The sequence below is a fragment of the Lissotriton helveticus genome, chromosome 7 (assembly GCF_964261635.1).
Source record: "Lissotriton helveticus chromosome 7, aLisHel1.1, whole genome shotgun sequence".
NCBI lineage: Eukaryota > Metazoa > Chordata > Amphibia > Caudata > Salamandridae > Lissotriton > Lissotriton helveticus.
The window spans coordinates 1,437,868,659-1,437,893,901 of record NC_136068.1 but is presented as its reverse complement, the minus strand read 5'-3'; the positions used below and the strand labels follow the sequence as shown (position 1 = coordinate 1,437,893,901).

General features: G+C 49.0%; 1 protein-coding gene across 7 annotated transcripts in view; it reads left to right on the top strand.

Moving 5' to 3' along the window:
- The window catches only part of LOC144770339 (uncharacterized), a 288,592-nt gene that overhangs the window by 185,343 nt on the left and 78,006 nt on the right, over positions 1-25,243 (top strand). For all 7 annotated transcript variants that reach the window (XM_078654786.1, XM_078654783.1, XM_078654789.1 and 4 more), the window contains one exon: positions 3,754-3,822. In XM_078654786.1, coding sequence (XP_078510912.1) covers positions 3,754-3,822 — 69 coding nt within the window. The remainder of the gene's footprint in view (positions 1-3,753; positions 3,823-25,243) is intronic.

Below are 25,243 nucleotides of genomic sequence, written 5' to 3'. Positions count from 1 at the left end.
CCATTACACATTGTCTGCACTAAGTACATTCCCATTGAAATTCCCCAGAGCCACGTCTATATGTCATAAATTGTAACCATATGCGAAACATCACATGCTGGGTATTGCTAACAAATGGCAAATGTCTAGTGTCTGATACAGCCACCATATATATTTTCAAATTGATTTACCATCTTGTTGTAGTCGCAAAATTTTCCATGGTTGTATCTTTCACTGTCCACACACTCTTTCCTTTTCTTTTACAGTATACTTTTTGAAGTTGTTGAGATAAGAGCTTGTGTTTAGCAAATACATCAGTCTTTTCATGAAGGCTCTATAAGGTAGGGGTGCACATAGCAGGCAGGTCATTCACACGCTGCTGGGTCTGGGCATTATGTTTACTGACAGGGCAGGGACCTGCTGACACTGCTGCTGGGTGCAGGGCACAAGTACTGGGCACTGTGTCGGCATGGCACAGAAAAGTCAATGTCCTGTGGGTGTTGAATGCTCCTTTGCTGGGCGTGGGCCATAGCTGGAGCCCTGGCACTGTGGATACAATGGATACTGGACATGGCTGAAGTCAGGGATGGGAGTCGGACCAGAGCACAGCCCTCGCGTCAAGCAATCTCCACCAACCCATAATCAACTCTCATCCTAGAAATTAGCCTGTAAAAGTTGAGTTATATTTTTAATCTAAACAAGCATGTATGAAAGTTTGTGAAAGGTTCAAGCAAACTTAAGTTACTTGAAAACATGTTACTATTGAAGCAGACCTATATCATACAACACTGTGGTCAAAACTGAAAATGAACCTCCAGCTGCTGAAGGACAATTGTGGTTCATACAGGACTATCTACAAAGAATTTCAATGAGTTATAACAATATTTAATTCAGGAGTAGTGAGGCACACTATTTTAAATTGGGTGAAGAAAATTCATACTCCGTGTAATCTTCTTGGGTGCACGTGGATATTCCCCTCTGGCCTAAGGGAGTAAGTTCAATACTCAAAATAAAGCACTACGTTTATCTTCCTTAGTGTCCCCCCTATTGCACTCCTGTTGGGTTAAAGTAACCTGTCTCTAATTCAAATAAGATCCACAATTGTTCACTGTTTCTTTATCCAAAAAGATTCCTTTTATTGGATGTTACAGCATCACTATGATAATTCTCACATGTGCATGTACATCATGTAAACTGCTTATTGGTATCACATATATATTGCATCTCTTTTCAATCATCCCAATGCATTTTGGGTCAAAGACCCTTAATCAGGGAACTGTTTATCCTAAAAATAAAAGAATCAAAATCAAGCATTTGGAGCCTTCCACCATATACAAGCAAGGTGAGTTACTTCAAGTTCACATTACTCCACAGTTACTTTCGTTGGAATGACAGTAATCTTTTTTTGTTGTCCACTTCACAGTGTGGGTGGAAATTGTGTCAGACAAGAAATCGTACATAACAGTGCAGACAGAGGTGTTTCCGCTGCAGGCTGCATTGGTCTAAGATGGACCTGGCCTCCTGCATTTCCCTGTCCTTCATTGGACGTATTTCCCAAAGTGTTTGCATTGCTGCATGTGACTTTCCTCAAGCACAAGGGATGTAGCTTCCTCACAATTGGATCTCGAGTCTGGCATAACAAATTGACCGTGTTTGGGAGTTCTTCTGTATTGATCTTTGTCCCTGTAAGTTTAGAAGGTAATTGACTGTGACTTGTTTCTGCCCGTTTCTGTGTCCTGATCCTGTCTTCTACCCTGACCGTGAATTGCCAGTTTCCAGTTTTTCTTTCATTTCATCTTTGTGCATAGCCCTTGGCTTAGTAGGCAGTACTTTGTAATTCAACTCTTGGTAAGTGTTTTCTCTGTTGGAACTCATCTGAAGAACGTAGCCATGCTGGTTTAAAAGCGATTGATTTACATTGCAAAGTGTATGTTTCTTGTTCCATAGCAGCCTTACTTTGTAAGGGGGCCTCTCCCCTCAGAGTGTCACACTTGCGCCTAGACAATGTCAGAGATAAAAACAAAAACACAGAGTGTGGGAGCACTCCACTAAAACCAGCTGTAATCACATACTAGTGCTGGACAAGGCTTTCTGTTCCAGCATTGTGGCCCATGGTGCCATGTGATAGGCATTTATCTTCATCTTTATACCCATTCCTTGCCCCATTAGCCCATGCCAGCGCATTTTTGGAATTGTGATATATCTTATAGTCTTATTTGATGCAATGCAACAACTGAAAAAAGAAAGGGTTAATAAAGCCACGAAGAGCACGCGCATGCATGCAGCTGTGTGTAACATCATGATCAGTTTTGATTATACCCTCTTAAAGCAATAATATTTACCAACATATCCATTCAGGACATCTAGGGAGGCTTCCGTTTTGACCACCATGTCCACTTTCCACTATTTAAAAGTCCATTGACACTTTTTGTCATGTCCAGGTAGAACATTGCGATCAGTTCCATTTATGTTCTGGTAATACGTCACTGCCACTTCTTATTATTTCTAGTTAGCACATGGTGACTTCCTTTAATGATAATCTGTGCATCGTGCTCAGGTTCTCACTTAACACACACACCCACATTCTATTATGCCAGACCTCATAATTGTTTCATGCACACGGCTTCTCTAATTTAGATATTAATGCATTTATTAGAGATCCGTGCAAAAACCTGATCGATAGCTATTGTTCATATAGGATATTGATAAGGCTTAGCCACAACACAGACACATACAGATTTCTGGACCGCACAGCAGAAACCCAGGGTTTGGGTAAATGTCTGCATGGAGTCTGCCCTGTCCGCTTGTCAGCTCTAGATCTTGAACATGATCTTCAAGGGTCTGCATATACACAGATCAGGGGCCTCTGCATGTGCAACCCCAGGGCATTCCTTACCTACAACTCAGCTGCTGAACACAATCTGGAGCCTCTAGAATTATTAATTCCTTGGTAGCTACATTTCACCACTGTTCCCGGATAGCCAAAATAGAGACTACGGACTGATTTAGCACTAAGCCACGCAGAGCAACATGTCCCACCATGTGTTGATGGCTGACTGGTCAAGTTTGAGCTACATCACAGTAAGTTAAGGATTTTCATTTGCCTGGAAGCACCAACCCTGATTTTGGGTATTTCAGGAATGGATACATGCTCTTACTGATAAGTTGTCAGACAGTCGGATGCACACCTACAAAATAATATCTTATGCCTTCCTGTATTTCTTTAAGACACCCAAGGTGGGCTTCACACCACAGCATTCATTCCCTGAGAGGAACAGTAAATTGTGGTGGCATTTGAAGCTTCATTCCTACCCACAAGCATTTGAAACATTTTGAAAACAAAGTCTGCTAGCTTTTATGCCCACTGTAAGATGTTACCTAAATTGTTTAAATGAATAATCTATTAAGTTTAATGATGAATTATATGTAACCGTAAAGGTTAGTAAATTTACATAAATAAATGCAAACATGTTTATTGATTGAAGAGTGAGAGTGCATGACTGTTGTTCTCCATTCTACGCACATGCAGTTTTGTCCCCACGTTTTATAGATCACATATTGTGTTATTTCTGTGGACTTAGAATCACATCCTTGAGGACACTAATGCTCGAGTCAAAAGGTTATATATATTTTTTTAATTAAATGTCCCTGAATACCTTTGCAGGACATCCTGCGTTTGTGACTCTTTAGTCTTGTTTTAGAACAATTAATTCCTGCAGGTATTGTTATTTTTGTAACATTGCTGTGTTACCTGACGCCATTTTTCATTACCAGATCCACTGTGGCCCCAAACTCCTCTGCCAGCTCAAGATAGCGAGAGGGATCCATCAACGTCACCTTCACGTAAGCATCTATTTATACTGCAGACTGATGTTGGTCTTTCACAGGTACCTAAATGTGGTTCTGTTTGTGCTACAGAAGGTATAAAACTCAGGTCTTACTGCTGTGTTTAGCCTCTGTTACAAATACCTTCCCAACTTCAAATGCTTCGTATGTTTTAGGTACTATATATTACATGTTTGAAACTACGTACTGTTCTGTTTGAGGCTTACATTTATACTTTATTGTACATGTAATCATTATTGTGAGGCAATGTAGCACCCTGCATTATGTTTTTTGTATTAATTGTTGTTATTGTTATCATCTGTATCAATGTTGAGGCATTTTGGCATACAAAAAGCTAGTCAAAAGTAGCAGTATACATCAATTTATAATGAACTATTGCTGTTGGCGTGACAAGATGGCCGATCGGACACACTTTTAGAGTGCACCACTGCCCCCAGTCAGTATCCTGCAACATCGAGCATAGTTAGGCCACGAACGTCTTGAGGACAGCTACCAGAGAACTGGACCGCGATGCTGAGCTGCTGTGACCAGCGGTAATCCTGGAAGTCTGATCCTGCCGCGGCAGTGAGCCTGCAGAAGGAGGGCTGAGCGAGCAACGGGTCGCTGGCTGCAGCTGCGCCCAGTGAGAACTGTGGCTAGAGTCATGGCAGGGGACAACAGGGCTTCTTTAGCCTGCGGGCGAGGCGGAAAGGAGCAGAAAGACATTGAGGGGTGCCGAGTCCCCGTGGACATCTTACACAAAGATCTGTAGGAGGTGAGAAGCTGCGAGGGTCAAGGGCTTGAGAAAGAACACCTCTGAGTCTGCAGAGGACTTGCAATGAGGAAGCAGCCCCTCTGAAGATCTGACATCGAGCAGGGGACCCAGGACTAGAGATGCTTGAGAGAGAGATACATAGGAGAGGGGCGAACAGTAGAGGCTCACTGTGCGTCGGGCATCAAGTTTCTTGGTGAATTATTTAGGGATGAGGGCATTCCCTCTGTCCTCATTACACGTAACGGTACTCAATTATTGTCAAGAGAGATGCAAAGGTTTTTGAAAAATTGTGGAATCGCTCATCACCGTACTTCTTTGTATAACCCTCTAGGGAATGATTTGTGTGAGCGAGCTAACAAAGGTGTGAAAGGGATCATCCAGATGGCTTCTGAGAATGGTTCTGTTGTGCGCAAGATGGTGGATGAAATGCTTTGGGCCTATCGGACTACTCCTCTTGTTGATGGAGAGAAATCTCCATTTGAGTTGATGAGGGGGAGGGCACTGTTGTAAGTAGATTAAGTAGGCAGCAGGACACGTCTTCAGATTATTAAAATAGGTTTATTAAGTTACATAGGATAAGACAGCAGAGCAGTAAAACCCCACAGCTGACCAGACCAACTGCCAAGGCTGGAATCTCCACACACCAGATAGAACACACTTAGGTACTATGGGAGATAGAGAAGGTAGGAACACTAAGAAAGGACTACAGACACCAAGTAGTCATATTGAACCAAGTAAGAATATACAACAGGCCCCTGGCTCTAAATTAGATCCCACATGGATGAAGCAGTTAGTTACTTTACGTTGAATTTCGATTGAGCCTAAAAGGAATTTGGATATTCCTTGTCGCTTCAATGAGGGTGATTTAGTGAAAGTGAAGAGTGGTAGAATTGGGAGAGCTATCTCCAAGTTCAAACAGCCCTACACTGTGTGTAAAGTTCTTGATCACTGTGTTGTTTTAGATAATGGTGTACGTCGGAATTTTTGACGTGTTGCACTTTACCAAAAGTGTGGTGCAGTACAAAAACAGGATAAATCGTTGGTGTTTTGCAAACAGGTGATTCCCCACAGTAGTAGCAGATATGTTCTAGCTCAGGGGTTTGAGGATGTCCCCTGTTCAGGGTTGTCTGGTGCCGCTCTTGTTGGGGGGGATTCTTTGATTCCTGTGGGTGTATCTTCAGATAGCTTGAATTTTTCTCAAACTAATGGTTCTGTTTTAGGCACTGAGGGTTCCTGTCTTCACGTTCTGTTAGGTACCGCAAACCGCCTACTGTAATAGCCAAATTCTCTGGTCAAGCTGGCAGCCTACCCTAAATACTACACACCCGGCCACTACGTAACACCATCCCTTCCCAGTACCTATTTATAACAGTACCTGGGGTACTTACCTGGGAATGGGGAACCCACTGTATATACACTTTTATACTACTACCATACGACTAAGTCCTAAAGAAACTATGGAATTCCATCCTATGTCCTATTATCTTACTACAACCCTACAGCACCCTGGCTCGGGTTGACCTACCCCCTCTCTCATTGGTGGGCAGCTAATTTATAGTGTCCCCACTTGTGACCGCATGACAATCCAGACTGAGCCACTCTACCTTCTCGCTTTTCGGAAGGCAGCTCTCCACACTTCCGAGCCCCACGGTCCCTACCTGAGCTATTCTACCTCCATGCTTCTCGGAAGGCAGTTCTCTCTATATCTCCATTGGTAGCCCCGCGGCTCCTGCCCGAACTACTCTACCTTCACGCCTTTTGGAGGGCAGCTCATTGGTCCTAATAATACCTCGTGCTCTCTCTCTCTCTTGGGGAATTTTCTAAGTATCTGATATCTACTGGAAGTATCTATCTTATATGATTTATTATAGCCAATCACCACATTTGGACATTAAAGCCTAACTCGGTTAACTCCCCCTCCCGTCTACTGCTACCTTGGTGGAAGGTAACGTACCCATCCTTCCATTCATCAGCATCTGGCTCGAAGAAAGGTTAACTTTATTATGACAATAATATACAAACACGTTCTTTTAAGGACTGGGGTCCCTTTATTAAACAGTAAAAATAAACATTGCATTCATACTAGCACCTAATAATTCTAAGCATAGCCTGAAAAGGAAAGAAAGAATTAGCATCTCTCTACGCACTATAATAGCAGGACAGACTTCACCTTATAATTACGTGGTCCGACTCTGGCTGTCGTCTGGGTCCCTCTCTCATTCGTGCCTTGGCTCATCTCAGACTCTGCTCTGCACTCACGGATACACGTCTGCACCGCTATGCACCTCCACCTCCGTCACCCCTTCAAAGCACTGGAACCCTTCTCTGGTCTTCGCCTCTATCTCTCAGCTTTGCACCGTCCAAACTGCACTGACTTCTCTTCTCCTCTTTCTCCCGTGGACTGTCTTCACCTTCAAGCTTCACTCCGCTGTTATAAGTTCCACTATTCTGAGAACCAACCGTCGACTAACTTCTTCATTCTATGTATGCCGATATTGGCCACAAACTAGCTCCAGCTATTCTTACAGACCGATTGATATAACTCCGGTCTCTCCAAAGGATCATCAGTGTGGCTAAGAATCATCTGTCTCGTCTCTCTTCCAAGAATCGTCTGCCTGCTCTACCTTGCTGCATTTCGATAATATAGAGAGCCCTTCGTTCGTGGAAATTTCCAGACAGTAACCTGCCGCCCACCAGACTTCTGTACCAGGCCCCGAGCTCTCGCCGCTCCCACAGCGGCCACCTGTTGTTGCGTCTCGAACTCGAGCCCCATCTACATTCTTCCGATAAGGGCCAGCTCTGACCGGTTCCTCTCCAGCGAACAACAGCTCATAACTAAAACATCACTCTTGACCTACAAGCGCCTCAGACAACCGAGAAGAAAAAGGAAAATGGAGTCTCTCTCGTTTGGGCCTTGCAGGCCCGAAAAAGATGAAAGAGACGTACAGTTCTGTCAAAGCGCATAGGCAAGCCCTACCAATAGATAATATTGAATCAGGAATAAAGCATCTATCTTCTAATGTAAGTTTTCAGGCCCAAATGCAATGAAAGGGGCACTGAATCATGTTAAAGCCAATAGGCAAACCCTAAGAATAGGCTACAAATAGGGATCTATCCACTATACTAAGATGGTAGTAGACCACAGTCACCATCACTCAAGAAATAGGGCAAAATATCCGGTCACCACACCTACCTATATTAAGGATTTTGTCTGTTAGTTTTTTTTTTCTTTTCTTGTTTTTTTTGTCTTGCCTAGTTTGAAGATGTGTAGTATATGCTTTACAGTCTAGTTTTTTAAGAATGTGCCTGTGTTTGTATTCCATGTCATTGTTTGAATGTGAGTGTTCTCTTTCAAGGTAGTTGTTTCCCTGACCTGCTTCGAAGAGTACGCTCTCATCCTGCTCTGTACTTGATTAAAGTATACAAGACTTACCTGCCGTGTCCACAGTCCTCCTTTACTACACAGTGCCTTAACGTTTGCTCTGCATGTGGTGCAGTAAAGTGCAGTAACAACAAAGCAGGAACTTGAAGAAATCCTGACTGAAGGTTGGGGGACTTCCTGCTGGCATGATTATTTTAGAATGGGGAAGGACAAGATGGCAAAGAGTTATCAGGGCAACACAATCATGAGTGTGCCACCCCCCGAGGGAGTTACACAAGGACTGCTGGTGAGGTGGCAGTGCAGGAGGAGGAGCCGACTCGTGCGGGCTTGTTGGAGGTAAAACCACGGTTCCGAAATAGCACTGGAGGGGAAGACTGATGCAGTGTCAATTGATGGGGCTGCTCCATGTGGACCTCTGCAAAGTAGTGGAAAGGGTCACCTATGCTGAACATACAATTACGGACCTGCAGATGGAAGATACAACTCTCAGGTGTCTCATCTAATAGTGACCATTGCATCGCTGGAAAGCAAGGGGAGGACGCCGAACGAAGATTGTAGAGGAATAACCCTTGGTTTTTGAGGATCCCGGTGTGAGTGGAACATGGATTGTGAAAAGTGTCCTTGAGGACTTGCTAAAAACGAAACTGAATTTATCTGATCTGTCACCCATATTATCTATTGAAAAGGTCCACAGGGCGCTTACAGTGGTGCCGCTGCTGGGGGCACCGCCAATAACTATAATTGCGAGAATATACAATTATAAGGAATGAGACATCATATTGAGGGCTGCACGTGGACTGAGTGGCATGTGTTATGAAACCCGCAGCATCATCATCTTTCCAGATTATACCTGTAAGGTGCAGACACAATCAAGTCATTTTGGAAGCCAAGCAGAAACTAAGAGCCACGAACTTGCCATACATGCCGTTGTACCTGGCACGTCTCAAAGTGATTGCAGATGGCAGGACACAATTCTTTGAGAAACCATATAAGGTGTGGTCTTGATTGGAGATGTGGGACAAGGTACCTGGACGTGAGAAGGGACTGCACAGATCGGAGAGTGTGAATGAACAGCGACTGCTCCAGCAGGTTATGAGAATAATGCCCCTTTGAGGTGGGAGTGCAGAGGCATGGGCTCACGCTGATAGTGATGGTGCAGGAAGATGGTACCTTCAGTGGAGAGACGAAGAGTGGTGGTGACAAGGAGAGGACTATGGACTATGACTGAGCGACGGCGGAGTACTGTGTGGACTCGGAAGAAGTTGGTTGAACTGCTGCATTTAGGGGTGGGGGCATGGTGCAGTCAGCCCTGCTGGAATTGCAGGTGTGGTCTGTAAATATTGGAGAGGGGCAGCATTGAATTCTGGATGGGAGAACACTTTCCGCAGACATCAAATAACATGTAAGAATACTGTTGAGACAGGATGAAGGCAATAATGTGGGATGCTGTGGTACTTAGCTTGGGTACAGTAGGGCAGCTGGAGTACGACTCTTAGTGGTATTTCATCCTCCCAGGATTGGAGACCTGCTAGGTGTTGTCTTACTTTTGCATATTTCAATTGTTAGGTAGCGTTTAAATACGTTGTAGTCCTTGAGGAGTAAGGAAGTTTGCTGTTGCTTGCAGTGGAGAGGGTGGGGCAGGTCATTGCTGTGTCGCTGACCAATTATAGGTGGCTATTCACAAGGTAAGGTTGTTTTGTGACGTTTACCCGGGGGGGAGTCAGGGAGCGGTGGTGTTGGTATCAGTATTTTCAGTTTGCATTTTTTACAAGATTCACTGTTACGGGATTCGGCGACCGGAGTCGGTGGGGTGGAGGAGCTAGGCATGGTCTTGGATGGATGAGGAAGCAACATGACACAAGGCTACAAAATAGTCACTTGGAATGTTAGAGGGCTGGGGGGGTATTTGCAGAGGCATAGAGTGATGTCCTACTTGCGCAGTCAGGGATTGGGATAGCATGCCTCCAGGAAACATACTTGATAGAAGAGGAATTTGGTAAGCTGAGAAGAAAGTGGAGGGGCCAGTTGTGCTCATCAACGCACTTGTCATATGGGTGGTGTCTTAAGTCCAGTTTAAGCTGCAATATTCAGAGGTGAACCTGCGGGTAGATATATGTTGGTGCAAGAAAGCTGGAAGTTATGATTCTTTGTATTCTGAATATATATGCACCTAACAATGATGATTGAGATTTCTTCCTGAAGATCCAGGATTGTTAATGGAAGCGGTGGGCACCAGGTTGTTGTGGGTAGGAGATTTTAACTGTGTGATAGATGGGGAGCTGGATAGGAAGCCACCAAAACATTTGACGAAACCAGGAGTGGTGGAATCGCTAAGTGCACTTATGCAGAATGTGTAATGTGTGGATATCTGGAGGGTGATGCACTTAATGACCAGGGAATACTCATGTCATTCACTGACGTAACGTACCCATAGTAGGCTAGACAGAGCACTGGGCACTGAGTACATCACCTCCTCAATGCGTACAGTTATGTATCTGGGGCGTTACCTATCTGACCATAAGCCTTTGCTCTTGGAGTCGATGAGGGGAAGAACAATGCAGGGCCCCTGTTGTTGGCGGCTGCCCCCGGATGCCCTTATGACAGGACATGCTGGGAGACGTTCATTGGTTCCCAAATTTGTGAGCGGTATCACCCGTTTGTGCCGTCAAAATTAGCCAGGGGAGCCCCGAACCGAAGGTAATGATCATGTAAAAGAGCCTATTTTTAAAGTAACAACTTTTTGTTTTACTGTTTTATATCAGATGTTTCCAATTCTAAGCAGTATAATGTTGTGGTACTGTTGATGTCTGGAACCATAGTTAGGAAATTGATTGAAGAAGGCCAGACTGGCCTAAATTGTTGTCAGTTTCTCAACACCTCAGAAGGCCGAAATTCTGAAATGGCCTTTGCAGGATGTAAACATGTGGCCCGCAGTATGCACACAGATGCCAGCAATGAGCACGTTGCTTCCTAAACTAATTTCCCGGCATACATCAGGCAGATGCATTTCTTCAGCAGTGGTTACCCTGCAGCTTTATTCATCATGGTATTGCCCTGTCTTTGAGAAAGGTGAAACAAAAATTGCCCATAGTGTAGATACATTAACACAAGTCAGCAACTTACAGATGCCATTGTAGACTGTCCTGAACACTTATCTGATACTCATGCCAGTTCTAATTCAGTCATCGTTCGAATCAGCAGAGAGAGAAACACCTTGAACTAACTAACAGACTTAGGGGCCGATAATGAACTTGTCCGGAATGCTTTCCGGACGACTCGCATCGGGGGAGTCCGACCGAGTGATTTGTATGCAACCGTATACGATTTGCTCGAACTCCCATTGACCTCAATGGGAGCCTGTGGTCCGAATGCGAACACAGGCTCCCTTTGAAAAGAGGGGTGGGTGGGGAAAGTCGTGCACCCTGTGGGGGCACCCGTGGTGCTTGCCACACTGTGTATGGTTGGAAAGAGGGGACCCCTGATTACCCCCACGGGTCCCATTTGGAGGGCCCCGGGTAAGTGGGGTCCTGCTATGGACCCCCAAGACAGATTCCGACAGCCATTTTGCTCCAGGCAAACCGAATCGGAACGGCTGTCTGAATCGTTCATCGGAATCCGAGTACATAGAGCTGTACGATTCAGCTTCGAAAGGCTCGACCTGTCTGAATGCCATTTGGAACCTGTTCGGACAGCCCTTACGGTTTCTGGGCATAATAATCGGACATTTGGAATTGGGTACTGTTAGACCTGACATCATTGGCATGAGTCTCTCCTCCATTTTTTCTGTTTGCCTCCTCTGTTTACGATGTTTTTGCTGGTATATTGCTGTGGGCACTGTGCCACTGCTGATCAGTGCCACAGTGCAAGTGCTCCCAATGTGAAATTACTGTATTGATTGAATTCCATGTTTGGCTTATTTGGTTTACTGTCAGTCCCTAGTAGAGTGCACCAGGAGTGCCAGGGCTTGTAAATACAAATGCTGCTAGTGGGCTTGCAGCACGTGTTGTGCCACCCACAGAAGCGGCCTAGTAAAAGTATGTTTACAGGTCTGCCATTGCTAGACCTACGTGCAGTCTAGTACTGTCACGCAGACTGCGCAAGTACACCTACTTGCCAGTCCTTAAACCTTCCCTTAACTTCATGTTAGTCACCCCTATGGTAGGCCCAAGGGCAGGGTGCATTGTAAGCATAAGGTAGGACAAGCCTGACAAGGTTGGCATGTCCTAATAGTGAATTACAGCCATATTCGTTTTTCACTATTGTAAGGTTACCTGCTCTCCATCAGTTAGAATGGGCTGCCAGGATTATTAATGCTATAATCCTAGCGGGCTCGGGGAGCATGGTGCAATGTCGAGTTTGGTATCCCTGAACTCAGGGTTTAATAACGCATCCGTTTGGGTGGATGGTTTTTGGACTCTGTGTTTGAAAATAGCACTTTTAGAAAGTAGCTATTTTCTTGTCTAACTGTCTACCGGTCTCTGCTGGTTCTGGTGTGCGTGTGACAGGAGCTGGGTGGCTCCAGAGGTCTGAATGAGTCAGTGTGGGGTGAGTGGGGCATTTGCATTGAGAGTAGGGGAAGAGTAGCTCCTGATAGCTTGCCCTGCCTGATACAATGCTGGATCCACCCCCCTGCCAGGCGGCTGATGACTCTGTGCCTGCCAGGGACTTTCCTGGCCCCACCTCCTACCGGGCGACTGATGGCCCTGCCCCTGCCTGTGACAATGCTGGCTCCGCTCCTGCTGGGCGGCTGAAGACTCTGCCCTGCACAGTGAATAGGCCAGGTGCCTCGGCCTGGCAACACCCACAACAAACCCAAGATGGGGGGAAATTCCCCTGCATGGACAAAGGGATCAAAGACAAAAAGGGGTACAAGAGAAGGACCCCTGAACCAAGAACTTAGATCACTTCTGACAAGGAAACCTGAACCAAGGACAAGAAGCCTGCTGATCCAAGGACTGCCTACCCCTTCTGCCAGAGTGCTGTTTGTTGGGGGAATCCTGCAGTTGCTTCTTCATTTTTGCCAAGGAACCAGGAGAGAGGAACTGAGTGTGTACTCTCAAACTTGCTAAAGAAAATCTCCAAGGGTTGGAAGAGTGCCAGTGTTGGACTTGGGCCTTGTGGCAGGTTCACCCCTGAACTTTTTTTGCCTTGAAGGGTAGTGATTTCTGGTCTTTGCGCACTTTAGCCCTGTGGCGCAGTGTAAAGTGCGTGCTCTCCCTGAGTGCGTGTGTGAGATTGGCCTGCCCTCCCATAGGAATGCATGGGGAATGTCTGTGTCCCTGGTAGTTCCTGATGCGTGAGGTGTGCATGGTCAAGTTTGGTATGTGTGAACGCGGGGGAGTGAATGCTGCGAGATGGTGTATGAGGCATGTATGTGTCTAGAAGGGAAGTGCTACTTCTGGACATTGATGTGTGTGTGCAGAGAGGGTGCTGGAGCGTGATTGGCTGGAGCTGGCTGGCATGCCAGGCTCCAGGAAGTCTGGATGGGTCTGCCCGGTGGTGAGTGTGAGATTAGCATGAGTGATGTGTGGGAGGAGTGTACCTGTGTCCTGGATGGGCTGGGTTTTCCCCACACAATGCTGGCTCCGCCCCCCTGTGGTGTGACTGATGACCCAAGCCCTGCCAGTGAATAGAATGGGTGGTTGGGCCATCAAGAGTGCTCAAGAACCAGCTGCGACTGGTTCTGCCCCCACCCTGCACCTAAAGACAAAGGGAAAAGGTGTATAAAAGAGGGGCTGTGACCCCATGAAAATGTTCTTGTTCCCAACTAGAATCTTGCCAGGGGCGTGCTGCTGCTTGGGCTCAGGGGAAGGCTTGCCTCCCTGAGCCCTGCCCAGCCCCTGGACTGCTAAAATGCTGGAATACTGAAGGACTTGTTGCTTTTTGTGCCTTCATAGCGCTGGGAGCGCTGTATTTTCCTTCCTAGCGCTTGGGAGCGCTTTCCATTGACCCCTGGTGCAGGAGAGCGGTATTCTGTGTGCCTAGCGCTGGGCGAGCGCTTTATTTGCCTTTTAGCGCTTGGAAGCGCTATTGATCTCAGCCGGTGCCCACCCGGCGTTATTTGCCCCTGTTTATTACTTAAAACGAGCGAGTGCCCACCTCGCTGTTTATTTTAATCTCGAGGGTGCCACCCCTCTGAAATGCCCCTGAGATTCACCGCCGCGGCCCGAGCGCCGCAAAACAGGAAGTCAGGCACGACGGTGCCTGATGCGGGGCGGGACGTCCGGTTTGCCGGAGGAAGTCCCGCCCGCCGCCGCGCTGTGATTGGCCAGCGCTGCCAGCGGGAAAAATGGAGGAAGAATGCCGGCCGAATCCCTGCGGCCCGGGGCTCCCAGGAGTGAGGGAGAGCCCCGGGGCCGCTCCGGAAAGCAAAGAGGGAAGCGGCAGGCGGGGCTCCGTGGCCGAGGAGAGCCCCGCAGCCCGAGAAGAGGAGCAGCGCGAAACCCGCCAGGAGCCCCCGCCAGAGTAGCCCGGTAAGTGAGAAGGGCTAGGGGAGGCTCCGTGTGGCAGGGTGTCACGGTCTGGAGCCCTGGGAGGCTCACGAGGGCATTCCTGAAGGGGTAGAGTGGCCCCAGAAGGCAGTGGGTCGCTCCCCCAGCGGACATTGTTTCCAAGTCCCCGGGCATTTTAGCAGAGCCGTGAGGGGCTCCAACGATGGCTTTGGGAGATGATTGAGCCCACGAGGCTCCCAGGGGGTATTATTGTATTTGTGGAGCCCCGAGGACCTAAGGGGCCACATGCTGATTTTCAGAGCCTAGAGGGCTCCAACGATGGGGACAGTTATTTCTAAGGAGCCAGAGCGCTCCCATGCACGCCATTATTTCCAGAGCCAGATGGCTCCCAGGTGTGGCACATGTTGTTTCAGGGCTTCTGAGAGCCCATGCCCCATTTAAATGATTCCCAGCTGCCCAGCAAGTAGTGGGCAGCTGCACCGTGTAGGTCTTTCTTTCCCTAGGGACATGTACTCTGGACTTTAGGAGTGAGGCGCACTCCTTCATCCCTGGCCTTTCCCCAGCTGCGCAGCATTTAGTGCCAGCTGCAGCGTTTAGGCCCCCTGTTCTGTCCCTCAGCTGCCCAGCACTTTGTGGGCAGCTGCTACGTTTAGGTCTTGGCGCAAGTGGCGCAATCTGGACTTTGTGAGTTCTGCGCTAAAGGTGATTTATGCGCTAACTGAGGTTTAGATGCTGTTATGATCTATGTCCTATTGCTTTTGGGTGTTAGGAAATGTACAATGTGTAGTATGTTTTGCGCACCCTGTGTTCTGCACCTCTGAATGTGTTGTGGATGCATCATGTGCCTTGTTCCTTACACCGCTGAATGTGTGTTGATGCGTCATGTGTTTCCCCTACACCTCTGAATGAATGTTATGCATTGCATCATGTGTTATGTGCTTGCTAGTACAGGTGGTGCTAGTGAGGTCCTGGCCCCCTGCGTGACCTGTTCCTAAGGTGGTTAGGATTGCGTAGGTGGTAGTTACTGGTTGTGTGCTCTATTTTTATATTGTGCTACAGTGATTTTCTGTTATGGTCTAAGTGATATTCCAAGGGCTTGATACTGAGCTCGCCCCCTGACCAGAGTCCCAGGACCAATGGACTCTATTGTGCCTTCCCTGACAAATTGCTGGGACTTGTCTGATCTCCCTGGGCCCCTGGGGCCTCGCTGAAGTGTGCCTCGCTCGTTCCCTCGGCAGCTCGTGCACGGCAGCCCGTCCAAGCCTCGAGCAGCGCCGCTCTCCCCTGAGCCGCGCCGCTTCGCTGGGTCGCCCGCATCCTGCCTTCCCCTCCTCTTCTGAGCCGCACACATTGGTCGCCCCAGAGAAACGCTTGTACCTTGCCGGCCGCCCGCTCAAGCCTCGAGCCGCGCCGCTCTCCCCTGAGTCGCGCCGCTTCGCTGGGCCGCCCGCTCAAGTTTACAAAGGAGGTCACTCGCATTATCCCGCGCAACCAGGACGGAAGGTACTGTCCAATAGGCTCTATGTTCTAAGTTCTAGGCCTATAAGTATTGTATTGTTACTTCTAAAAGTGCTGATTCCTGACAGTGGTCCAGGTGGCCCTGTCTTGTAAATTCTGCCCGTGCCTCTGGCACATTGTAAAGTGTGTGTTTTATCTAATGTGTTTTGGTGTAATACAAAGGCTATTTTTATATAACCTTGTGTGGAGTTTCCTTTGTGGTGGGCCTGGGTGTTGTTGCTGGGGTGCGTGCGCAAATACTTAACTCACATCGCCTCCAAGTTTAGCCTTGCTGCTCGCGCCACGTTACCTAGAGGGTGAGCAGGGGTTATCTTGGCGTGTAACTCCCTTGCCCTGACTTGGGAGTGGTGGTCTCTGACTGACTTTGGCGAAAGCCCTGGCCAGCCGGGGATCCCATTTCCAACATTGGCGGCAAGCGGTGAGGATGAGGATTTGTGTTTGCGTTGTACCACAGTAGCAGCTGGCTGCACCACAAAACTCTGCATTTTAGATAACCACATTTTGGGGATTATTGTATGGAGTTGCTAAAAATTTCATTTTTGTGGAAATGTGTTTCTTGTGCACTTTGAGTTAGGTGTCCCTAGCTCGGGAGGGTAGATCATCCCCCTAAGTGCAGTGTGTTTTCTGGATTTCACAGAAGGGTGGGATCCAGTGGTGGCAGCATAAGTGTGTCCAGTGCATGTGTCCCCCGTCCCTGTCCTGGAGTAATGGTACCTGTGTCAAGTGTGGTCAGGTTGAGAAGTCAGGGGTGGTAGAAACTGCCTTACCAGTCTGGGGAGGGGTGTGTGTGGATGAATGGTGTGTGGCACTGGATGTGTTTGTGAGTTCTCTGGATGGGGAGCTTGCTGAATGCTAGTTTTGCTCAGATACCTAAGTCCTGTGTGTTGAACTTTTCCCAAGAACGTCTGCAGATAGTGGAGCCTGCTTTTTGATTTCTGTGGTCTGTTGAGAGACAGAATTTTGGAGTTGGTAATGTTCTGGGAGGAGAGAGGCATAGGGGATGGAGTGATTCCAAAAGGAGTGTCTGAGGTGTCTTCCAGCCCAGCGTGGTGGAAGAGGTTCAGTGTAGCCCAGCTAGGTCTCGGTGTAGGGGCTCACGTCCTGTCTCAAGAGGAGAAGGAGTGGGTGGGACTGCATGTCTCCAGGTGCCCGAAACCCAGTGTCAGGGCCTGGAATGTTTCTGAAGGGAACGTCCGGTCGGGGGCATAGGCTGTACCAATAGGTCATTTGAGGAGGATCTTCCAGAGTGTCTGGAGAACGTGGAACCTCTGTAACCAGGGTTCCAGTAGTTCTGGTGTCTGGCAGTACCGCTCCAGTTGGGAGGGTGCAGAAGTCCAGATGGAGGGGTGCGAGGGGGATAGGTTCCCCAGTGGAAAAGCCAGTGGGTCAGGGGCCAGCCAGAAGGGTTGTGTCGCCAGTGAGTGACCATGGTGATGCCACTTCTGTCCTGAGTGTCAGGCAGACTTGTACACGACCCATTAGTTATGTGTCACCCTCAAGGAAGTCCTGGTGCGCCAGGCATCTGACCAAAGGGTACGGCCCTCGGTTGGGGAGCCAGTAGCCGGTGTTTCCGGATCTGGACGTAAGGGCAACTGTATGTAGTGTCCTGAAGTTACAAGAGGGAACTCCTGCCTGAAGAGAAGGAACCGGGTAAGCTGTATGGGGTATTGACCTGCAGTGGTTGCCTTGCTGCTGAAGGAGGAGAGAAAGTCTTAGATTTTTGTTTTCAACTTGTAGAAGTCCTGGTGCGCCAGGCATCTAACCAAAAGGGTAGCGTCCCTAGGTTAGGGAGCCAGGTTCAGGTGTTGCCTGTCCTGGATGGCAGGGCGACTGTAGCCAGTGTCCTGGCCGGTTTGTCTTCTAGGGGTACCCCTGTGAACACAGGTGGGGCTCATCTTAAGTGAAGAGACCCTGTGTTTCCCAGAAGGGGTGGTACAGGCCTAGCAGGGATCTTTAGGGTTCTTGGCTGAGTGTTGTGGTACTACCCTGAGAGCAGGTGGGGCCTACCTTAAGTGGAGGGACCCTGTTCTACAGTGGGAGGGTGCAGAACTCTGGAAGGGGGTCAGAGGGAGTCTGACCCCTGTGCATCCGGTGAATTTGAATCCCCGGTGGTAGACCAGTTAAGGGAGCTGTGACTCTGTCATGACCAGCCTGGTGTTCTGTAGGCACCGAACTGAGCCGCGTCTGCCTTCGGCCGCGCAGCCTATGCCGCTCGCCGTCCCCGTCTCGACGCGGTCCGCGAGCCGCCACCTGCGCCGCATCTGGCAACCCGCAAAGTGCAACGCCTCACTACACCGTTCTTGTGCTGGTCTGACTGTGGTCACTGCTGCTGAGGAAGTCAGGTCCTAAACTGGTGGGAGAGTTGTGTTCTGGAGGGTGCTTCAGAAGTAGAGGTAGGGTGGGGCATTCTTGCCCGTGACCTCTGGTCAGCCTGAGGGTGCGGACCCTAGGTAGAAGGATCAGTGGTAGTTTGGAACTACACTGAGAAAGGGAGTGGAGAATGGCTAGTGCAGGCCAGGGGTTACTACCCCCCACTCTGTGGATTGGCATGGACCAGTGGTATCTGGGTGGCCTAGGGCCTGGTCCTAGCCGTGGACAACTAAGGAGTACCAGTGGGGTAGCCTAGTTGGGCCTGTGTTTTTTTTTAAGGATGTGCTTGTCTTATGGATCAACTTGGCGTAGAACCGGAGGGTGTCCCTGCAGTGCGGGCCCGCGTCCGTGTTCTATCGCCCCAAGCAGGGAAGTCCATCACGGTGGTGATTGGCCTACCCTGCGTTTTGGCTGGAAGGGGGTTGTGTTGGACTTGGGCCTTGTGGCAGGTTCACCCCTGAACTTTTTTTGCCTTGAAGGGTAGTGATTTCTGGTCTTTGCGCACTTTAGCCCTGTGGCGCTGTCATGTATTCCTATAGGTTCTGAATTGATCCCCCTATTCCTGACCCTATTCTGGTTAAACTAACTATCAAGTTAACTAACAGTCAGCCCATGAGGCAAGACAAGCCCCCATGATGCAGATACCGTTATCTGACGCAGTCACACTACGGCACAGGAACGTGTTATCTGATTAGGTCATAACGCTTGAGATCTAATTAGACAAGCGACATTCCTCCAGCCCCTGATAAGGCATACGACGTTCTCATAACAAATCAAATCTATGACAACCTGGAAAATCCGTGCGGCCATTGTTTTGATTTCACAGAGAACTTCAGTAAAAGAATGTGCTAACGAGCAAGTCGTATGACATCTTTATTGACGTATCTATGTCCATCCTTACGTCAATCTCGGCACCTTTAAGGTATAAATATTGCCGATCTTGCCCTATGCAAACACACGCGTGGTGACGAGACGGAGCAGCCACACTTGCCGAGCCGAGAGCAGAGCAGACCCCGCTGGCAGCAGCCCCGCCTTCCTGACGCGCTGAGAGACGCGCTGCTATCTCCTGCCGAGAGACCCAGCACCGGCGCTTTCGGGCAGCCCTCGCAGGCAGCCTGGAATATCGAGACCAGAGAAAGAGATACCATTCCTCATTCATCCTAAATTCCAGGTACAGAACTGAATAACCCCTCACAGAGAATTCTTTAGTTATTCACTTGGCAAAAACAAACTTAACTTAAACTGTAACTTTCTATTCCCGCCCACGTATTAGACTTAGGTCAGGTACACGGGGTAGGCGTATCTAGAAACACCAGTTGAGTACGTTTAGTCAAATGTATATGTGTATGTAAATATATTTTAATCATTTTAAACATCATATGGCTCAGAAACCATATCAATGTTTTTACAGTATTATTTTATACTATTGCTTTTAATGTATGCACTTTACTTAACTATAAGTATTGCAATAATATCGATCCATTTCTCTTGTACGAGAAAAGAGACTGATCAATAAATAACACCTTTTTATTGAACACGCCCGTCTCTTCCTTTTCTCTACATTCTGATGAGACTAAGAATGCACGTACTGACTGAGTAAAATAATTGCCTTGTGCTCACACGACTCTGGAGATACACTCTTGATTAGGGGAGAGCAAAGTTGTCATGTTCTATGGTTGTCAGAAACTAAATCCCTTCTTGTCTAATCAGGGGAGTTAATTCTTTCCTGAACATTCGAGAAAGTTTCTAGCGAACTCTGAGCTACGCTGGCAAACCCAAAACTTAAGTCTAGTATCGACAGTAGTAGACCTAGTTAACGTCTGGCCTAGGCCTTTACTGCTGTAGGTATTATTCCAATGCGCAGAGCCTATTGGGAAGATAGGAACTACACTACAGCGCAGTGTAAAGTGCGTGCTCTCCCTGAGTGCGTGTGTGAGATTGGCCTGCCCTCCCATAGGAATGCATGGGGAATGTCTGTGTCCCTGGTAGTTCCTGATGCGTGAGGTGTGCATGGTCAAGTTTGGTATGTGTGAACTCGGGGGAGTGAATGCTGCGAGATGGTGTATGCGGCATGTATGTGTCTAGAAGGGAAGTGCTACTTCTGGACATTGATGTGTGTGTGCAGAGAGGGTGCTGGAGCGTGATTGGCTGGAGCTGGCTGGCATGCCAGGCTCCAGGAAGTCTGGATGGGTCTGCCCGGTGGTGAGTGTGAGATTAGCATGAGTGATGTGTGGGAGGAGTGTACCTGTGTCCTGGATGGGCTGGGTTTTCCCCACACAATGCTGGCTCCGCCCCCCTGTGGTGTGACTGATGACCCAAGCCCTGCCAGTGAATAGAATGGGTGGTTGGGCCATCAAGAGTGCTCAAGAACCAGCTGCGACTGGTTCTGCCCCCACCCTGCACCTAAAGACAAAGGGAAAAGGTGTATAAAAGAGGGGCTGTGACCCCATGAAAATGTTCTTGTTCCCAACTAGAATCTTGCCAGGGGCGTGCTGCTGCTTGGGCTCAGGGGAAGGCTTGCCTCCCTGAGCCCTGCCCAGTCCCTGGACTGCTAAAATGCTGGAATACTGAAGGACTTGTTGCTTTTTGTGCCTTCATAGCGCTGGGAGCGCTGTATTTTCCTTCCTAGCGCTTGGGAGCGCTTTCCATTGACCCCTGGTGCAGGAGAGCGGTATTCTGTGTGCCTAGCGCTGGGCGAGCGCTTTATTTGCCTTTTAGGCTATTGATCTCAGCCGGTGCCCACCCGGCGTTATTTGCCCCTGTTTATTACTTAAAACGAGCGAGTGCCCACCTCGCTGTTTATTTTAATCTCGAGGGTGCCACCCCTCTGAAATGCCCCTGAGATTCACCGCCGCGGCCCGAGCGCCGCAAAACAGGAAGTCAGGCACGACGGTGCCTGATGCGGGGCGGGACTTCCGGTTTGCCGGAGGAAGTCCCGCCCGCCGCCGCGCTGTGATTGGCCAGCGCTGCCACCGGGAAAAATGGAGGAAGAATGCCGGCCGAATCCCTGCGGCCCGGGGCTCCCAGGAGTGAGGGAGAGCCCCGGGGCCGCTCCGGAAAGCAAAGAGGGAAGCGGCAGGCGGGGCTCCGTGGCCGAGGAGAGCCCCGCAGCCCGAGAAGAGGAGCAGCGCGAAACCCGCCAGGAGCCCCCGCCAGAGTAGCCCGGTAAGTGAAAAGGGCTAGGGGAGGCTCCGTGTGGCAGGGTGTCACGGTCTGGAGCCCTGGGAGGCTCACGAGGGCATTCCTGAAGGGGTAGAGTGGCCCCAGAAGGCAGTGGGTCGCTCCCCCAGCGGACATTGTTTACAAGTCCCCGGGCATTTTAGCAGAGCCGTGAGGGGCTCCAACGATGGCTTTGGGAGATGATTGAGCCCACGAGGCTCCCAGGGGGCATTATTGTATTTGTGGAGCCCCGAGGACCTAAGGGGCCACATGCTGATTTTCAGAGCCTAGAGGGCTCCAACAATGGGGACAGTTATTTCTAAGGAGCCAGAGCGCTCCCATGCACGCCATTATTTCCAGAGCCAGATGGCTCCCAGGTGTGGCACATGTTGTTTCAGGGCTTCTGAGAGCCCATGCCCCATTTAAATGATTCCCAGCTGCCCAGCAAGTAGTGGGCAGCTGCACCGTGTAGGTCTTTCTTTCCCTAGGGACATGTACTCTGGACTTTAGGAGTGAGGCGCACTCCTTCATCCCTGGCCTTTCCCCAGCTGCGCAGCATTTAGTGCCAGCTGCAGCGTTTAGGCCCCCTGTTCTGTCCCTCAGCTGCCCAGCACTTTGTGGGCAGCTGCTACGTTTAGGTCTTGGCGCAAGTGGCGCAACCTGGACTTTGTGAGTTCTGCGCTAAAGGTGATTTATGCGCTAACTGAGGTTTAGATGCTGTTATGATCTATGTCCTATTGCTTTTGGGTGTTAGGTAATGTACAATGTGTAGTATGTTTTGCGCACCCTGTGTTCTGCACCTCTGAATGTGTTGTGGATGCATCATGTGCCTTGTTCCTTACACCGCTGAACGTGTGTTGATGCGTCATGTGTTTCCCCTACACCTCTGAATGAATGTTATGCATTGCATCATGTGTTATGTGCTTGCTAGTACAGGTGGTGCTAGTGAGGTCCTGGCCCCCTGCGTGACCTGTTCCTAAGGTGGTTAGGATTGCGTAGGTGGTAGTTACTGGTTGTGTGCTCTATTTTTATATTGTGCTACAGTGATTTTCTGTTATGGTCTAAGTGATATTCCAAGGGCTTGATACTGAGCTCGCCCCCTGACCAGAGTCCCAGGACCAGTGGACTCTATTGTGCCTTCCCTGACAAATTGCTGGGACTTGTCTGATCTCCCTGGGCCCCTGGGGCCTCGCTGAAGTGTGCCTCGCTCGTTCCCTCGGCAGCTCGTGCACGGCAGCCCGTCCAAGCCTCGAGCAGTGCCGCTCTCCCCTGAGCCGCGCCGCTTCGCTGGGTCGCCCGCATCCTGCCTTCCCCTCCTCTTCTGAGCCGCACACATTGGTCGCCCCAGAGAAACGCTTGTACCTTGCCGGCCGCCCGCTCAAGCCTCGAGCCGCGCCGCTCTCCCCTGAGTCGCGCCGCTTCGCTGGGCCGCCCGCTCAAGTTTACTAAGGAGGTCACTCGCATTATCCCGCGCAACCAGGACGGAAGGTACTGTCCGATAGGCTCTATGTTCTAAGTTCTAGGCCTATAAGTATTGTATTGTTACTTCTAAAAGTGCTGATTCCTGACAGTGGTCCAGGTGGCCCTGTCTTGTAAATAATCCCTTGTAAATTCTGCCCGTGCCTCTGGCACATTGTAAAGTGTGTGTTTTATCTAATGTGTTTTGGTGTAATACAAAGGCTAATTTTATATAACCTTGTGTGGAGTTTCCTTTGTGGTGGGCCTGGGTGTTGTTGCTGGGGTGCGTGCGCAAATACTTAACTCACATCGCCTCCAAGTTTAGCCTTGCTGCTCGCGCCACGTTACCTAGAGGGTGAGCAGGGGTTATCTTGGCGTGTAACTCCCTTGCCCTGACTTGGGAGTGGTGGTCTCTGACTGACTTTGGCGAAAGCCCTGGCCAGCCGGGGATCCCATTTCCAACAGCCAGCCTCCTGTTGAAGTCACAGGGCCAAAGGACTTCATCTATTTGCTAAAAGTGCTTGTTGCTGGAACCTGAAATCCAGCACCTCTGAAGAATCCAGCAATCTCACGCCGACGGACGCCGCCGAATCCAGCTCGACATCGTGAGTAACGGCTCCAGTGTCCCGCACTTTCGACGCCGGCCGCCGGGCCCGATCGACGCCAGTAGCGACGCCAGTGAGTAGCGAGTTCGGCTCCAGCTCCAAGTGACCCTGTGTCGACGCCGCTGCTGATCGCATCGACGCCGAGCCCTCTCGACGCCGTGAGCGCTGCTCACTCTTGCAACATCGACGACGACGCTGTATCCTGCTTCACCTCGTGAGCGCTGCTCCAGCCTGACATCTGTCGACGCCGCTGCAGATCGCCCCGACTCCGAGGCCCGATCGACGCTGAAGACGCGACGCCGGACATCTCGACGCCGCTGATCATCGAGTGCTTCACGTTTCCAAGGTACTGTGTTGTGGGGGTCTGTGCGACTCCGGGCTCGACGTAGCGCTCCTCGCGGTCGACTCCGAACCTTTGGATTAACTTTGCCTCGACGTCGTGTGACTCCCGTGTGGGTTACATTGTTGCCAAGAACTGTGTTTTAAAGAAGAAGAGTTGCTTTTGTTACTAGAGACTTTTTGGTGCTAAGAAGAAACCGTGCTTGAACTATTATTTTTCCTTCCAAGAGTATTTATTAAGATTGTGGTATATTTTTGTCGTTGTTTGGTCTTGTGCTAAGCCTTATATAAACATTCTTATTTTTATAATACTACTGTGTCGTGTCCATTTGTAGTGTATTCACTTTATTACTGTATGTGGTCATAAATGCTTAACGCACTGCCTCTGAGATAAGCCTGTCTGCTTTGCCAAGCTACTAAGGGGGTGAGCAGGGGTTATCTAAGTGTGTGATCCCCTTGCCCTGACTAGAAAAGGTGTGTCCCTATTTGTCAGAAGTGTATACCTCTGCCAACTAGAGACAGCCACTTCTAACAGGTACGATTCGGTCGGAAACAAGGGTTTAGAATCGGATTTAGCAAGCCCTTCCGAACAAGATCATAATTGGCCCCTTAGTATGAAGAAACTTAATAGATGCTCAAAGGGAAAGCTGAAGGACTCTAAACACATCTTGAATTTGATATGAGGTTAGAAATTCATGTGTGCAATCAGCAACACTTGAAGTGAGGAAAAACGAACACTACAAAAAATACAACGCAAAGTTACTTAGTCTCAAGGATCACACTGCCAAGGAAACAAGGACAGCCTGGGATCATCAGACTGAAGGCAATCATGTGCCAAAAAGAAAAATCTAGACTGCCGAACCAGACCTTCTCTATCAATGCACGTAGGATCTTAGACAACATTCATGTATCTATCAGGGCCTCACAAACCCTGCTCAGGGACGAGCTAAAGACACACCTCTTTAAAGAGCCCTACATCGCTGTGCAGTAACAGTTCACTTCTCCGAACCCCTGTCCCTCCAATCGGTCATTGATACCTCATGGGGATCCGCAGTGGATATAATAGGATAACATCTATAATTATAATACTTTCATCGACTTCATCCCAATTATTTTTAGGGGGAAAAAAGGAAGAACTCCCAAGGCCAGGCTTACATCTCCCCTCTCCCCTAAATAAAGTAACATCATGGGTAACCACGACCAATAAGTCAAGGGAGCAGCGAGCTGAAACATTTTGGGAACCACCTCATTATGTGCAGCATTGACAAAGTACATAATTGGTAACTGGGGCACAAAGGCTTGTAAAGCGAAAGAGTGGAAAGTGATGAAGGCTGTCATTAGGGGGAATGTATGAGTAAGGTGTGTGGTATCAGTAAGCAAT